We start from the raw sequence: 16,983 nt of genomic DNA, 5'->3' as shown, positions 1-16,983 counted from the left end.
CCACTCCCTGACTCCACCCAATCCTTGACCCTGCCCAGTCCATGACTCCACCCACTCCCTGACTCCACCCAATCCTTGACCCTGCCCAGTCCATGACTCCACCCACTCCCGGACTCCACCCAGTCCCTGATTCTGCCAGCCTTTTGAGCTGCTATGGGTCCCTAAATACCTGGATGTCTCTAGCTTCTCTGCTTTTGCACATGTGGTATCCTCAGCTTGGAATTCTCATCCCCCCAACCCAACTTTGTCCATAATATCTGCTACTATTGTTATGAAAACCCAGCTCAGACACTTTCTGGGGAAGCCTTCCCTGACCACCCCTCACCCAGAGTTAATGGCTTCCTCCTCTGTGTTACTGTGTATCCTTTATGAACCTGTGCTGTTGCTCTTTACATTCTTTCTTTATTTTTTACTGTATTTATTTACACAAATCCGTGAGCAACTTGAAGGTAGTGACTGAGGCTTATTTATGTCTTTTCCCTCTGTGCCTGGCATAGCATCAGACACAAGGATTTGTGAACCAATTTAAATTGAAACCTGGCTTTGCCCAAAGTGTGAATTCGTATCTTCTATATTAGGTCAGCAAACTACAGCTGGAGAGCCAAATCTGGCCCACCATCTGTTTTTGTAAATAAAGTTTTATTGGAACACAGCCACAACCATTCATTTACACATTACCTATGCCTGTTTTCCTACGTAGTTGAGTAGTTGCAAGAGAGACCATATGACCCGCAAAACCTAAAATATGTAGTATTTGACCCTTTACAGTAAATGTTTTCTAAGTGACAACAGGTCTGCTTGGATTAGGGGGAGGGTGGGGTAGTGCAGGGAGGCCCTGGGTGTGCGGGGGGGCATCAGGGTGGGAAGAGGGCTGGAAGCCACTGGGGGTGGACAGAGCACCCTCCTGGGGGTCCAGAGACTTGGCTTCCAGCAGTGGCTCTGCACCGACCTCCCCTGTGACCTTGGGTGAGGGACGCTGGGTGAGTGCACAATTTGGGGACATGTCCTTGCCCCCACAGGGATAACCGGGATGCTCAGCATGTCCTGGAGAGGGACCGCGAGGACAAAAACTCAGCCGAGTTCATCGATGAGAAGTGCCTTAACCTACGGAACACATCAGACTGCATCAGCTTCTTCCACGGCGTGGAGAAAATTGATGGCACGTAAGTACTGGGCTGTCAGTCTTCACCTGGCCGTGCCCGAGGACAGCAGGGGTTTCTGGGTCTGATCCTGCTAAGGAAACGTAAAGGGGCATCGTGCACCAGTCAAGTGTGAGGCTGTGTGGTTAAGCGGGGATCCTGAGTTACAAGCTACAGAATCCGTTTCTGGCTAACTTAAGATGGAATTTACTGGAAGGCTGTTGGGCAGCCACTGGCTCCAGGGGAAGGCTGGAGGGGAGGTTCTGGCAGCCTGAAGGAGCCAGTGAGAGAGAGCTAATCGGCCTTGTTGTTGGAGCATCACTGTCTTTCCACGTTTGCCCCACTTCACCCAAGATCCCAATTCCAGCAAGAGAGGGCAAGATATTGGCTCGTGAGGGTCACACAGCTGCTGCTGCTGACACACCTGGACTGGCAAGTCCACCAAACAAATTCCAAGAGGAATTTCCAGAAGGAGGAGGAATTCAAGTTTGGCTGGGAGAGCCAACTGATGCCTGCCCATGCTGGCAGTGGCTTAAGAGCGGATTCTGGAGCCAGGCTGTCTGGCTTCAAATCCAGCCTCCACATTAACCCTCGGGACAAAGGATTTAATTTCACTGGGCCCCGTTTCATCACCTCTACCACTGGGATAAAAATAGCACCCACCTCCCAGAGTTGCTGTGAGTGTGGAAAGGTGGGCGTGTGAAGTGCTAGGCACAGAGCCTCGTGTCAGGGAATGACGACAGCTAACATTTATTGGGTGCTTGCTGTGTGACCTCATTTTCTCGTCACAACAGCTATGAGGGTGGCGCCTCCTGTCTGCCTGGCACTGCCACGGGCACGTCCTAGCATCACGGAATTGCGTGCAGAACAAAGGCATGCTTTCCCCATCGGCAGTCCGAGGTCTGGGATAATGAGGGCTGGAGAGAGATGCTCTGGGTACATGCAGAGGGTGGGGTCTATCTTGGTCCCTTTAAAAAAAAAATCTCTAGCACATAGAATTGTGCTTGGTACATAGTAGGTGTGCAATAAATATTTGTTGAATGAAAGAATGAATGAAAGGGGGAAGGGAGGGAGAGGAGAGAAGGAAAGGGAAGGTCTTCTTGGCCCACACCAGGGTCACTTTCTGGATCGTAGTAAATATGCAGGTGTTGAAAGGACCCTTTGGGGTTTCCTGAGATGACAGCTCCTGGGGACCCTTCTCCTCCTCCTGACAAGGTTGACTGCCCACGGCGCTGGCAAAGTGAACAAGACCTCCAGGGGGCCTAGTCCTCTCAGCCACGGCTGCCCACCTGGACAGGGAGTCTGGCAGTTTCCCTTCCCAAACAGATGCCTCCCTGAAAGCTGGGCAGCCAGGCTGGCTGGCAGAGACTCCGATTTCCGTGCCCAGGAGGGGTCTGCTGTTTAAAGTCCTCCATCCAGCGACTCCAGCTGGAAAGCCAGAGCTGCCATTTGTGACTAATTGCTCCCCAGATGTACTAGCTCAGGGCTTTGTATGTGAGGTTTTCTTAAAGTGGGGCCATGTCTGGGCAGGCAACAGGACGCTTGGAGGCTCTGTGTTGCCGTATCTCTGTTCACCGAAGGTCTCATTGCCACGGATTAACCACTGATGATGAAGATGAAGGTGAGAGCTGATGCCTTTTACCTGCTGTTTGCTATAGGTTGGGCCCTGTGCTGAGCGCTTCCACGGTCTCGTGAATAATAAATTTATCAAGTGCTTCCTATTGTCAGGTGCCGTGATAGGGGTTTCACAGTTGGTCAAAAACCCTGGGGGTAGGTACCATTTTTATCCCCATTTTACAGAGGAGACTAAGACTCAGAGAGGTGCAGTGACTGGTCCAAGCTCACACAGCGAGTGGCAGAGCCACAGTCTGAGCCCACGCTGGACACTGGGCCTTTGTTTTACCATAGCACCTTCCTGCCTCCCCAGCAAAGCCTGCTGGGTCCTATGTTTTTAGAGGACACAGGTTCCAGAAAGCACGTTCCCCCTACTGAAGCACATCACCCGTGAGGAGACAGGCTGCCTCGGCAAATTCCCCCAGGGAGAGTGTGATTAAGCGGGTTGTTTTCCCTGGGGAGCTCAGCTGTCTGCTCCAGGGGAGGGCTTAGCGGCTGCTGCCCTTGACACTGACAGTGTCCCATTGAGCAGTGGGAGGTACCCTCAGAATAAATCCTCTCTGCTGTCCTTGGTGCCTCCTCATTCCTCTATTGATGGTGAGTAGCTGTGTGACCTTGGAAAAGAAGACGCTTCACCTCCCTGAGCCTCAGGTCTTCGTTGGATGAAAGCTCTGGATCAGACTCAGTGCCCTCTCACATCTTTAGAAGCCCAAGGCCTCTCCAGAGGCTTGATTTTAACTCCTGCAAAAGCCAGACAAAACAACCACATTTTGTATGTTTTAAAAAATATTTCTATTCACTATGTAATCTAAGTGTGCTTTCAAATGTCCTGAAAGAGACTTCTATTCCAGATGATTGAATCTCTTTTTTTCCTACTGCCTGAGAATAAAAATCTGCTTTATTTTAAGAACTGGAGACTTCCCGGCTAGAAAAGACCTTGAAAAGTTATCTAATCTGGTTTATCCCGAGACTGAAGTCAGCTCAAAGAAGCATGTGTCTCTGTTTCTCAAAGGGTTCCCAGAGGAGAAAACTCCTGTACAATAGTTGATTGCTTATTGCCTGAATTTACATACTCGGCCAGGAAGGACTTTCTGTTCCCTAAACTGAATCCCTTATGTGTCACTGCCTCCAAGAAGCCTTCCCAGTCTGCCCTTTCCCTAGTTTGCCCTTTCCAATATAGCCTGAGCTCCATTTGTCCTCCCAGATCCATTCTCTAGCTGCCTTGTTGTGAGTCCTATAGAGGAGCCTGCCCTCTACAAACTGCCTCTCCTGGGTCTTTGCCATCTGGTTCCCAGTTGGGTTCAGCCAATAAGAGGGTCACCAACATGAGATGGAGGAGAAAGATGTTGGGGATTTATTCTACATGGCTCCCTCTCTTGCCTTTCACACCTGGGGTGGTGACAACTTCGTGCATTGCTAGTCTATGAGCACCTCAGGACTATCTGAGAATAAATTCCATTTATTTCCTTTTATGGCCCTGACTGACACGTAATGACCCACTCCATTTGTCTCTCTTCCATCATCCTGCTTCTAAATTCTTTCATAGAACATAACACAATGTGTGAACATCTTCTTTATTTATTGTCTATCTCCCCCGCCTCCCCCGGAAATTTATCACTATGAGGACAGGGATGTTGCCCACTCTATCCCAAGTGCCTAGAACAAGGCTTGGCGTGTGGTAGGTGTTCAAAGAACATTTGTTGAATGAATAAGTCAGTGCAAGTAGCATGGCCACAGGCTCATCCCTGAATTGAAGGAGCCCTGCAGCCAGCATCATGCCCGATGCCCGCTTCTTGGCCTGTCTCTGTGTTTTTGGTGATGGTGGAGGGAGTGTTAGAGAAAAAAGCTCTTTTGGGGAATCTCTCCTCTCCTAAAACTCACCAAGTGCCCTTTCGGGAAACCAGCTAGTCTGCAGTTGCCTCATCTGTAAATGAGGTGTTTGGGTCAGCTCAGTGGCTCTCAACTGGGGGCAATCGTGCCCCCTCCCCCAAGGGACATTTGGTAATGTCTAGAGACTTTTTTGATTGTCACAACTGGCGAAGCGTTACTACCGGCATCTAGTGGGTGGAGGCCAGGGATGCTGTTAAACATCCTACAGTGCACAGGACAGGCCCCTCCAACAGAGCACTATTCTGACCCAAATGTCAGAAGTGCCAAGGTTGGGAAACCCCGGTTTCGACGATCTCCAAGCCTGCTGGAGACCCCCGACTCCTCGCCTGGTAAGTTCGCTCTCGTGCCTCTTGCAGGATCTCCGTGCCCGAGACATGGGCCAAGTTCAGTAACGACAATATCAGGCACTCACAGAACATGCAAGCCAACTCCATCCAGCTGCGGGAGGAGGCCCAGAACCTCTTCGATGTGCTGTTGGATCAGATGTGGAAGCAGTTTGCCAGCACCAATCTGGCCTTCAATGCCCGCATCGCCGAGGTGACCGATGTGAAGAACAAGCTGCAGATGGAGCTGGCTAAGGTAAGCGAGGTGCCTGTGCGGACCAGCGTCCATGATGCCAGGCCCCCGGCCCTCGCCCTTGGGTCTCAGCAGCTTCTGGTCGAGCTGCCCGCCCCGCTGCTGCTGCTGAAATGGTCCCAGCAACCCACGGTCTATGAGCCTGTCCACCCAAAAGGGGGCAGAGGCTGTGAGCTTCCTTTGGGGGATTCCAGCATCTTGGGGGTGAATCTTCCTTGCTCACTGGATGATGGAGCTTGGAGCTTGGCCTGGCTGTCACAGCAACACCCAAAGGTGTTGCCGATGGCCCCCAGGTCTCTTTTCTCCATCTGAGCGCATGTGGCCAAGCGTAACCAACGAGGGTGGGTGCCAATATCAGAGCCCCAGGAAACGGATCTGAGCAGGTCTTTTGCGCCCACATCAGCATCTTTGGAAATGTAACCTCTTGACCTTCAAAGGCTTCAAGAGCATCAGGAGGGGTGGGGTGCTTTTTGAATTTGAGGAGCGGGAAGGACAGCCTAATCCCGCCACCATCTCCTGCTGTTCCCACAGGAGGAACATGCCCTTTTCCTGCTCCTGTATTTGAACACGTCATGCTGTTTCCCACCCCTGGGGGAATCCTCTCTGCATGGAATTTATACTCTGCTCAATTTAGAGCACCTACTGGGTGCCAGATGCTGTGCTAGGGACTGGAATGAAAAGAGGAGTCACACAAACAGTCCCCTGGTGCCTGTCCTCAGGCGATTTATATTCTGGTCGGGGAGCAGTGGTGGCTGCACAATTTGTACACAGGAAGGACTTAGGGATGACAATCTGGTGGGAAGGGGGTGGGGAGACAGGGGACTAGTCTTGAACCTGAACTTGCAAAACAGTACCCCTTTTTACTGTATATATATTTGGGGAGGTTTAGTGGGCTGCAGGCAGGGTTTAATGGAAATTACAGGGGCAGTCTAAACCCACCCACATAGGCCAACCATTGGCCTGGGGTATGGAGAGACAGATAAAACAGAAGTTTCTCTAAAATAATTGCAAGTTTGTGATAAGTGTTAATGAGAGAGGAAGCAAGGAGATTCGCCAGAGATTCTCCTGGAGTTCTTACACCAGGTAAATCAGACAGGCAGGTGACATTGACATTAAGAGCAGAGGATAAGGAGTTAGGCAGCCAAAGGATGGGGTGGGGCGAGTGCTCCCAAGAGGATGAATGTGGGATGAGGCTGGAGGAAGGAGCAGGCACAGGGACCTCCTGCGGATTCTTTCTTTCTTTCTTCCGTCCTTCTTTCCTTCCTTCCTTCCTTTCTTTCTCTCTCTCTCTCCCTCCCTCCCTTCCTTCCTTCCTTTCCTTCCTTCCATCCTTTCCTCCCTTCCCTTCCCTCCTTCCCTTTCCTTCCTTCCTTCTTTCTTTCTTCCTTTCCTTGAAAAATCATTCTATTATTGTGATAAAATATACATAACAAAACATTTGCCATTTCTTACTCTGTTTGCGCTGCTATAACAAAAATACCATAGACTGGGTGACTTATAAACAACAGAAATTTATTTCTCACACTTCTGAGGACTGGGAAGTCCAGGATCGAGGTACTGGGAGATGTGGTGTCTGGTGAGAACCCGCTTCTTGGTTCATGGATGCTGTCCTCCCCGTGTCCTCACATGGCAGAGAGGTGCGGGAGCTCTCTGAGGTCTCTTTCATAAGGGCACTAATCCCATTGATGAGCTGATGGCCTAATCACCTCCCGTAGACCCCCACCTCCTAATACTGTCACAATGGGGACTGGGTGTCAGTATCTGAATTTGGGGGGACACAGACATTCAGTCCATAGCAACCATTATTAAGTGTAGAGCTCTGTGTTATGTATCTTCACATGTGGCGCAGATGTCAACACCATCCATCTCTAGAACAATTTTTCATCTTCCCAAAGTGAAAAGAACCCTGTGTTTAAACTTTGTACTCATTAAACGATGACTCCCCATTCCCCTCTCCCCTGGCAACCACCAGTTCTACTTTCTGTCTCTATGAATTGACTAGGTACCTCATATAAGTGGAACCATACAGTATTTGTCCTTTTGTGTCTGGCTTATTTTACTTAGCACAACGTCTTTAAGGTTCATCCATGTGGTAGATTGCATCAGAATGTCCTTCCTTTGTAAGGATGAACGATATTCCATGGATGTATATGCCGTGTATCCATTCATTCCTCCATGGACGCTTGGGTTGCTTTCGCCTTTTGGCTGTTGTACAAGTGTTTTCTTTTAATGAGGCATTTCCTATAGTGGATCAAATACAGTTCATTGTCAAGTTTTACCACATGAGTCTGAGGCCTGGAGGTGACTTGGGAACTCCTTTGCAAGTCCTTTGGTGGGACTTGGTGGCTGGTTTCTCATCTGTGAAACAAGGAGTAAGAATTCCTACTTGGTGATGATAGTGTAAGGATTAGTGAGTTGATCTCTGCGGAGCTGTTAGTGCTTTGCACACAGTAAACACTCAGTAAAAGGTAACTGTAAGTATTAATATTATTGATGGAGAGAACACGGATCTTCTGGGTGGGGTGGGGTGCATACCCTTTTCCCTATTCACATTTCTCCATGGAAGTTTTGAATTATTACTAGCAGCTTCATCCCTGCTGATCACAGAGTTTTTGCTACCACGTGGATTTTTATTAATAGTCATTATTTAATAACCAGCTGCTTTGCAAGTAAGTGAGCACCCATTTGAAATACACCAGACCCCAACATGACACGACTGACATTTCACTTGTCTTCTGGTTGGTGACCATCTCACACAGTGTTTTTCTAAGATAGTAAAGGAAAGAGTTGATATAATGAAAATAAATATATAGCAACCATTTCACCTTTCAACAGTTTGCTTTAGCTGGAGGATTTGAAATGCTCTCTTTAAAATTTCAACTGTTAATTGTTGAGCTTGGCCTGATTCCCCTTGGCAAGAGGCATTTCTGGAAAATTCTAGGCCCCCATCCCTACCTGTGCTGCAAAGCAATTATTGCCCAGGTGGTCATAGGAATCCACTTTGGAAGGCCAGGTCTCCACAGTTCCCCATGCAGACTTTGAATGCCCCAGTGGTTTAGGGCTGCGTAGACAGCCTTGGCTGTCTTGGTCATGTTCACCATGATCCTGGGGTTCTATCCCCAAGGCCATACCCCAAGCCTTGTAACTTGTCCTGGGTCCTCACGCATTGGGGCCTTGGGGTATCAACCAGTCATACTGGCCACTGCTTAAAGAAGGGCTGGTGACCTCTTTGGGCTGAAACAGTTGATAGCCACAGAGTGGGTGGCTCCTGAGAACCAGGGACCCAGTGCTGGGTGGGAGGTGGGGGAGGGGCGTGTCTCCAGATAAGCATAAGTACCCTGCATCCAATTGCCCAGTCCAAGGTGCCTTTTAGTGGAAGACTCAATGTGGAGGGCAAGGTGCAAGGACCTGGGGGGAGGGGGCATGGGGGCAGGGACGCTGCTACAGCATAGCGCTTATTCTACACTTGTGGGAACGAGGCCCCAGCAGGGGAAATGCCGGTAGGTGTGTTACACGGACGCAGCGTTAATATCACCGAATCACACAGTGAGAAAGTTATTCCTTCTTTAGTCCTTTTTCAATCCTTGTGATGCTCTCAAGAGGAGAGTCTTGATCGGATACTAGACGGCCTTCCTCACCTCTTTAACCCCGTCTGATCTCCCTTTTAAACAGAGAGCGACGGCCTCAGGCTGAGAGCTTTGGGCAGGCAGCTGTATCCAGCCAGAGTTTCAGTCACATGGTTTTACTTTCATCTTGTTCGTGCATTTTTATGGTTATTTCCATTATGGCAAATGATGCTGATTTTCCACTGATAATAGTGATATAAAGTTTTATTTTTAAACAAATGCATTTAAGGTTTGTTTTTTAAAAAGCCAATTGACTTGAAAAGATTGTTAATCATGTCACAAGTGGTGTGAGGGGATATGGCCATAATGGTAAGGATGGTAGGTGAAAACCTGACTGTTGGAGAAGAGGAAAGTAGACCTGTGCATCTCAAGTATTACTTTGTGTGCAGTAATCACCCGTGTTACCTGGAGATTGCATCGAAATGCAGATTCTGATTGAGCAGGTCTGGGGTTGGGCCTGAGCGTATGCATGTTGAACAGCCTCAGGAAGTTGCCAATACCACCGGTGGGAGGTAAGGCAGAGTGCAGGTTGTAAAGCGAGTTGGCTTTGACAAAGAAGCTGTCTCCTTCTCTTCTTTCCCTCCTTCTTCCTGCCTCTCTCTCCCAAATTCAAAATATTGGGGGAACCAAATCCTTCCAAAAGGCAAGCCACAGTCATCCAATTCTAACCAGATTTTCCCTAATTGCATTTTGCTTCCAAGCTTCCCAGCCAAGCCCAGCCATTCCTCCCTCGAGGGATCAGGCCCGCTCGGCCCCTCCCATAGATCTTCCCCGCCCGACTTTGCAGATGCAAACACCCCTCTGGGATTTCTGCCGCCCCTCCCAGATGCATGCCCTTGAATCAAAATCTCATTTTTCCATCTTGGTTATTAATGTGGTCGGGGCAACTGACCTTAGGAGCTGGGGAGGATAAGCCAGAAGCGCGGCCTCGGCCTCGACTGGGTTGTCGGAGAGATGTGTCGGATTTCTCTGCTTCCTCTCAACAGCACACCGCCCCCTGCAAGCTGTAGGCTTTCTTGTAGCAAACAGGAGCCAACCTTCACCCTACTGCCTCCTCCACCTGGAGCTCCAACCATCTCAGTTGGTGGCTCTCACTTCCAGATGCTTCCAGAAGCTTCCAGGGGCTCAATCCCCAATTCTGGGGTCCACTTAGATGCTCCTCTTTCTCTACCACCTCACATCCCCTCCACCAGCAAATCCTGTTGGTTCTACTTTCAGAATCTCCTCACTCCCCATTCCCTCCTCTGCTTCCGCCCTGCCCCAGGCCTCTACCATCTCTTGTCTGGACAATTGCTGTGTTCTCCTAATGGCTCTGTTTGCTTTTTTTTTTTTTTTTTCGGTACGCGGCCCTCTCACTGTTGTGGCCTCTCCCGTTGCGGACGCGCAGGCTCAGCGACCATGGCTAACGGGCCTAGCCACTCGTGGCATGTGGGATCTTCCCGGACCGGGGCATGAACCCGTGTCCCCTGCATCGGCAGGCCGACTCTCAACCACTGCGCCACCAGGGAAGCCCTCTGTTTGCTTTTGATACAGCCAACTGTTTAGCTGGAGGCTTGTTGAGAGGGCATTCGATACTTGAATAGGCCGACTAGACTGGCAGAGGGAAAAAGTTCAATTGCTTTAGATTTTTCAGAAAACCTTGAGAGTTTAGCTGGAGAATGCAGGTGACAGGCTCTCTCTGCTGGTGTCCCTGGGTCACCATCTTCACCGTGGCCAGGCCTGTCTGCACCACTGCTGTCATGAGAATTTCTCAGCACCCCTCACCTTTGCAATGGCAGCGCCTCCCAAAATGCATGGAGCTCAGTGAAGTCTAAGGTAATGCAGACGGACTAGTTTTTAAATCAGGGGATAAACACCTGTAGTCCAGGGGTTAAACTTGACCCACCTATTATTTGGCCTCTCACATTTTTCTTATAACAGCTCTGTTTTTACTTGACACATAATTAACTGTACATATTTCAAGTGTAGAATCTGAGAAGCTTTAACACATATATGTCATGAAGCCACCACCTCAATCAAGGTAGTGAACATTTGAAAAGGTTTCCTTATGTCTTTTGTCATCTCTCCCTCCCTCATTTCCAACACAACCACTGATCTGCTGTCATTGCAGAGTAATTTGCATTTTCTACAATAATTACATAAAGGGCACCATACCCTATCCATTCTTTTTTCATTAGTCTTCTTTCACTCAGCGTAGTCGAGATTCCTAGTTTGTCCCTTCTTATTCCTGTGTCTTGTATGTCTTGTATGGATACCGTATTGTATGTATACACCCCTGGTATGTATCGTATCCATATACCACAATTTGTTTATCCATTCACTTGTCGATGGACATTAGGGTTGTTTCCAGTTTGAGGCTGTTACCAATAAAGCTACTATGAACATTCACATACATACCTTTCTATGCATTCTCAGGTTTTGTTTTTTTTAATATCTTGGTAAAAAATGGAGATTTTATGTAGAAGTTCAGATTTCTAGAATCTCTGGAAAAATGGGTGGCTCTAGCAACTCCGAGCCCACTTTCCTACAGGGGAGCAACAAACAGGAGTTGAATGGCCACAGCCCCTCGTTGGACAGGGCCCGGGCTCTCCGATTGGCTCAGTCCCCACGGTCTTCCCTCACGGCCCCCTTTGTGCATTTGCATCACCTGCCTGATTCCAGCAGACTTGTACCTTGGCACGTTCTGCTCTGTGCATCGGAGGAAACGCAAGAAAGCAGCCAGGCCTGGAAAGGATTGTAGAGAACCCAGATGGGCTCTGAGTTTTCCCCTTGAAAGGTTTTGCTTTTACTCTGAAGTTTCTTTGGGGTTTCGACTTCCAATTGGTCATTAACACCAGCAGAACCTCTCCTGCCCCAGGAGGCAATGCCAGGGCAGGAAGACGCGTGTCTGTGGGGTGAGGGCCCGCAGTCGCCATCTGAGGGCCCCAGAGCCTGCCGCCAGCCCCTCTGTTTGTCCAACGAGGCCTGGAACCCGTGGTGGAGTGGGAAAAGCTTTTGTGCTTTGCAAGCAGTCGGATCCCTTCCAGCACCAGTGCCCGCAGACAAGCTCCTGACGGCTCGTTTCTGAAACCAGCCCAGCCCAGGGGATGTGCAGCCGGCCCGCCTGCCTGTGGTGAGGAGGGGCCGGGCCAGGCCTTAAACACCATTGCATCCTAGTGAGAAAGTTCTTGTTTCAAGTTCCCTCCATCAATCTTCCCAATAGTGTCGAGGAACAAGGCTTGATGTGACGCTAATCTGTCTTTGCCATCGCTCTTTTGTTTGGGAATCCCCCTTTCCAGCCAGGACTCAAGCCTCAAGCTGGCACTGAACCTTTGAAAGACAACAGAGCTTAGAATCAAGGTCTTTCTTTCCATCTTCTCTACTGTGATAGTACTTTCTATCAATGGCAAGAGATAACCATAATCATTTTCCATGTGTGGCAATGATATAAAGATACCATTTCAAATACATTTGTTCAAGGCTGAAAAAGGAGTTGATTTGAAGAAGTAGACTAAATAATTGTTCAGACATGCTTGGGTGTGTGGGTACGTAGAGGGTTTCCAAGGTAACCCTCAGGAGAGGCCTCGGGGCTGTGTTCAGTAGGTCTCTCTGCCTGATGCTCACCTTAGTACCAAGAGGAATCAAAGACTCCCTGGTGTCATGTAGGCTCAGGTCTCGTCACTGTACTTGGGAGGTATGGTCCTGGGGACACCCGGTTGAGGGGTCCACGAGAGCTCATATACGGGCAGTTCTGAGGGCTGTGAAATGGTGGGATGATGGGGCGGGGGTGCTGGGTCACCGCTGTCTGTCCACGGTGACACTGTGCCAAGTGAGAGAGGAACGGCTGGGATCAGGGAAACAGGGCCAAGGTCCAGAGCTCGGAAGGCAGCCAACAAATGCAGGATGCTGGAGGGACCAGACAGCAGAGGGGGCCGAAAATGAGCGTGGGTCAGCATGGCCCGGGTAGGAGCTGAGGACCGTGCAAATGAGGTAGTTTTGAGTTCACTTTGTGGACCACTGATACTCAAGGAAGCTATTACTGCCCTCTGCAGTTGGTGTTAGCCAATCGTATGCTTTGACTGGAAGCCCTGGGTGGGGCAATCACTGGGATTGGTTGCTGCTGAGACAAGAAGAATATAAGATGCAAGCCTGGGGGAGGCAGAGGGTTGCCTTGGCACCTCCTGGGTATGGGTGTGTCCCAGCAGTCTCCTCGTTTCTTCCAATTTGTGACTTGTTCAGTTTTGGGTCCTCAGCTCCTTGCCTACTCAGGACCTGCTGCCCAGCCTCACCTATACTCCTGGCGTTCACATATGCTTGCCTCATCCTGGTCCAGATTCCTCTTCCATCTTGACACTCTTCTCCCACGTGTGAGCCCCATAGTGCAGTGCAGATGGCTGGGTTCAGTTCTGGCTCTAGCATTTCCTGGCCATGTGACGAAGATCAGATTGTCCCACCTCTCTGTACCTCAGTTTCTCCCTCTGTCAAATGGGAGCAATAATGGTTGGCAAATATTTGCTCTAAGAATAAGAGCATCCACACTGGACTGGTCGTCTTGTAAGTGCTCAGTGACTATTAACTATAAAAATGGTAAAAAACAAACAAACAAAAACCCAACAACAACCCCCAAAACAAAACTGTGGTCTGATTTATAACCTGTTGATGGGGAGGGACAAGCAAAGTGACTGAAAGAATATGGCCTCTGGAATCAAAAGACCAGGGCTGGATTTGGTAAAGTAACTCCTCTGATTCTCGATTTCCTAATTTCTGAGAGAGGAATAATCCTGAAAATGTACAGCTAAGCAGTTCTCAACCCTCGCACATTGGAATCACCCTGATCTCTAGGGATTCTGATTTAATTGGTTGGGGTATGGCCTGGGCATCCAACCTTTTAAACTCCCCAGCCAAGGTTGAGAGCTAAAGGTTCAGAGTTCAGACCAGTGGTTCTCCAGGTGTGGTCCCCGGACCAGCATCACCAGCATCCCCTGGGAACTTGTTAGAAGTGCACATTCTTGGGCCCCATCCTGGACCTTCTGAATCAGAAACTCTGGGGTCCAGCCATCAGAGTTTTAACCAGTTCTCCAGATGTGCCTCCCAGGCATAGACGTGCAACAAATGTTTTCTAATCTCCTCTCTCCTCCCTCCCTCCCTGAGAGGTATTTACTAAGCACATCCTGTGTGCTAGACTCTGAATTAGGAGCTGGGGGTACAATGATCCCTGCTCTCAGTGGGGCTTATGTTCTAGTGGGAGAGACCAATTTAAAAAAAAATAAGTAAATACATGATTAATTAAAAATTGTGATAAGCATTAAGAAGAAGAGCCTCGGGGGCCTGAGCTAGTAGATTTCCATGAATTTTCACAGAATCATACAAGTGTCCTCTCTAGCAGGGAGCCCCCACCCCTCCAGGACTTTCAGGACCCCTGACCCCAGACGGCCTCTGAGCAGCTGTACTTGTATTGGCCTGGCATTGTCTGAAGGCAGCCGGCCGCCTCTGGACAGAAACAACTGCGAGCAGGGTTGACTCAACATCTCTCCTCCAGAGTCGTAATCCTCGCCCGGGCTGAATTTACTCCCTGGTGGCATTTGCCGATGTCTGGAGACATTTTGTTTGTTACAACTTGCGGGGGGCAGCGTGCTGCTACTAGATAGATAGTGGGTAGAGCCCAGGGAGGCTGCTAAACACTGCAACGCACGAGACAGCTTCCCGCAACAAAGAAGTTGTGGCCCCAAATGTCAGGAGTGCCGAGTTCGACTATTAACTATAAAAATGGTTAAAAAAAAAAAAAAAAAAAAAAAAATGCTCTGGCACTCTCACGCCCTGCATTTCTGGCCAAGTCCCTCTGGAGCCCTCCTCAACTAGTTCTTGCCCCTGGGCTTGGCCGCGCTTGAAAATCTTCCACCGTTTGACCAAAAAAAAGGATTCCAAGCTGCCTTCCTAAGCTGGGGAGCCGCACTGAGCCAGGCATCTCCTTGGAAACCCCTTGGCTTCATGCAATTTGGAAAACAATGAATTTGCAAGGTTGCACAAAGCACCCAGAAGCCGGCTGGAACTGCTAAATCTGTTTTTTCCCTCCACATCAAAAATAATTTCCCGGCCCTAGAGACAGCCTAGAAGCTTTCTCTACTGTCACAAGACAAGATGCAGGCAGATTTTACACGGCCAACGACTCTGCCAAACACATTCCCCCTTTCAAAGGCTTTGGGTGGATTTCTACTCCAGCCAGGAATATCAGCGCCCTTTTCCACTGAGCCGAGGTTGGTCTCGTCCGAGGCAGACCTGGCAAGCGCTTTTCACACCCCATTCAAGACCAGAGACCATTTCCAGCTCAGACCTCACCCTTTCCCCACGCTGGGGACCCCAACAAGGTCTGAGAGTGGACGATCACGGTCTAGTTTGCCATCCGGTTACAAGTAGCAGGAGAGAGAAAAAAAATTCACCATCACCACAAAAGACATATTAACTTTACTCTGTGCAGGCAGAGTTCTAAGTGCTTTTCTAACATTAACTCATCTTCCCTCCTACAACCCCATGAAGAAGGGATTACTATTAGCCCCATTTTACAGATGAGGAAACTGAAGACAAGTATTTTCCTAAAGCCCCCCACCCCACCCACCGCAGCAAGTAAATGGCAGAGCCAGGATTTGAATCTAGGTGTTCTGCTCTAGAGTTCATTCTTTAAGTTAATGTGAACATCTCCCCCACTCCCACCACCACCACCTAACAACAACAACAATAATAATAACCACTAGATCGGTGGCCTTCCAACGGACAGTTCTATACCCCAAGGACATCTGATAACGTCTACAGACATTTTTGGTTATTACAACTTGGTAGGGGCTGCTCCTGGCATCTAGTGGGTGGAGGCCGGGGACGCAGCTAAACATCGTGCAGTGCACAGGCCAGCCCCACAGTAGAGAATAACCCAGCCCCAAATGTCAATAGTGCCAGGACTGAGAAGCCTTGGTCTCCTGGCATTAAGGTTTGACTTAAAAAAAAAAAAAAAGAAAGGATAAAATGTAGAAGATAGGTAGGTGGATGGATACATGGATGGATACATGGATACATGGATGGATGGATGGGTATATAGATGGATACATGGATGGATGGATGGATAGATGGATGGATAGAAAGTGCTGAGGTCTATAGAGTGCCTGGTAGGTGCCAGCCAGTGTGCTAAACATGGGGTACCTAAATCAATCCTTGCAGTCACCCTCTGAGGTAGATACTGTTATTATCTCCATTATACAGATGGGGAAACTGAGGCTCAGAGAGGCTTGGCACTTTGCCAAGGCCACGTGCTCAGTCCTATGTTGCTGGCATTTGAACACAGGCTGGAGGCCCCTCCTGATTTTAGGGGCTGCCCCTCCTCCCTTGGCACACCCCAGCCATTACCAGTGCTCCCCATTTGTATACTCTTGTGAACTCATTCCTTCTGTGTCTCTCCATCCTGCCTTGGTGTGGGCCCTCCTGCCTCTCAGTTCCTCACTGGCCATCTTCTTCCCTCCTTTGTCCCCTCTGTCCACCCTCCAAATGGCAGCCGGAGAGATTTGCCTCAAACTACAAACATGACCATGTCCTGCTTTAAAACATTAATGTACCTGTGATCACGTGAGCGTTTTGTTAAAATGCACAGTACCTTCGTAGGTCTGGGGTAGGGCCTGAGAGTCTGCATTTCTGCCAAGCGCTCAGAATCCAGTGATGCTGGTCTACAGACCACACCTTGAGTAGCAAGGAGCTAGAGAAATTGTTCTCTCTGAACGTGGGAAACCTCGGAGGCACAGCAGCCTTGTGTGCGCTGGGCTGCTTAGAGGGACCAGGACTTCCTCTGTGAGGGACTACAGCGGGGACCTCACACTACCAGCCGCAGGGCCAAATCTGCACCCCGCCTCCGCCTGTTTCCGTAAATAAAGTTTTACTGGAACACAGATTCCCCCCATACATTTACGTATTGTCCGGGGCTACTTCTGCACTGCAGTGGCCAAGTTGAGCAGTTGTGACAGAAACCATATGGCTCCTAAAGCCTAAAATATCTACCACCCAGACCTTTACAGAAAAACGTGTCCACTGTCTACAGCATCTTCAAAAGGCTCCAGAAGGCTGCGTGTTGGGGACTCCCAGCCATCTGAGGGGGGTTGACTTGAAGACTTAAAATCTCACAC

At 49.4% G+C, this 16,983-nt stretch overlaps 1 protein-coding gene across 1 annotated transcript in view; it reads left to right on the top strand.

Moving 5' to 3' along the window:
• The window catches only part of TEKT5 (tektin 5), a 38,908-nt gene that overhangs the window by 9,085 nt on the left and 12,840 nt on the right, over positions 1 to 16,983 (top strand). Inside the window, exons 4-5 of the mRNA XM_029222068.1 lie at positions 1,020 to 1,163; positions 5,000 to 5,222. Of these exons, the coding sequence (XP_029077901.1) occupies positions 1,020 to 1,163; positions 5,000 to 5,222 (367 nt within the window). The remainder of the gene's footprint in view (positions 1 to 1,019; positions 1,164 to 4,999; positions 5,223 to 16,983) is intronic.

This window comes from Monodon monoceros, unplaced genomic scaffold, assembly GCF_005190385.1.
Source record: "Monodon monoceros isolate NGI ecotype Baffin Bay Population unplaced genomic scaffold, NGI_Narwhal_1 Super_Scaffold_13, whole genome shotgun sequence".
NCBI lineage: Eukaryota > Metazoa > Chordata > Mammalia > Artiodactyla > Monodontidae > Monodon > Monodon monoceros.
The sequence above is the reverse complement of the archived record's forward strand: the minus strand, read 5'-3'. Positions and strand labels throughout refer to the sequence as shown.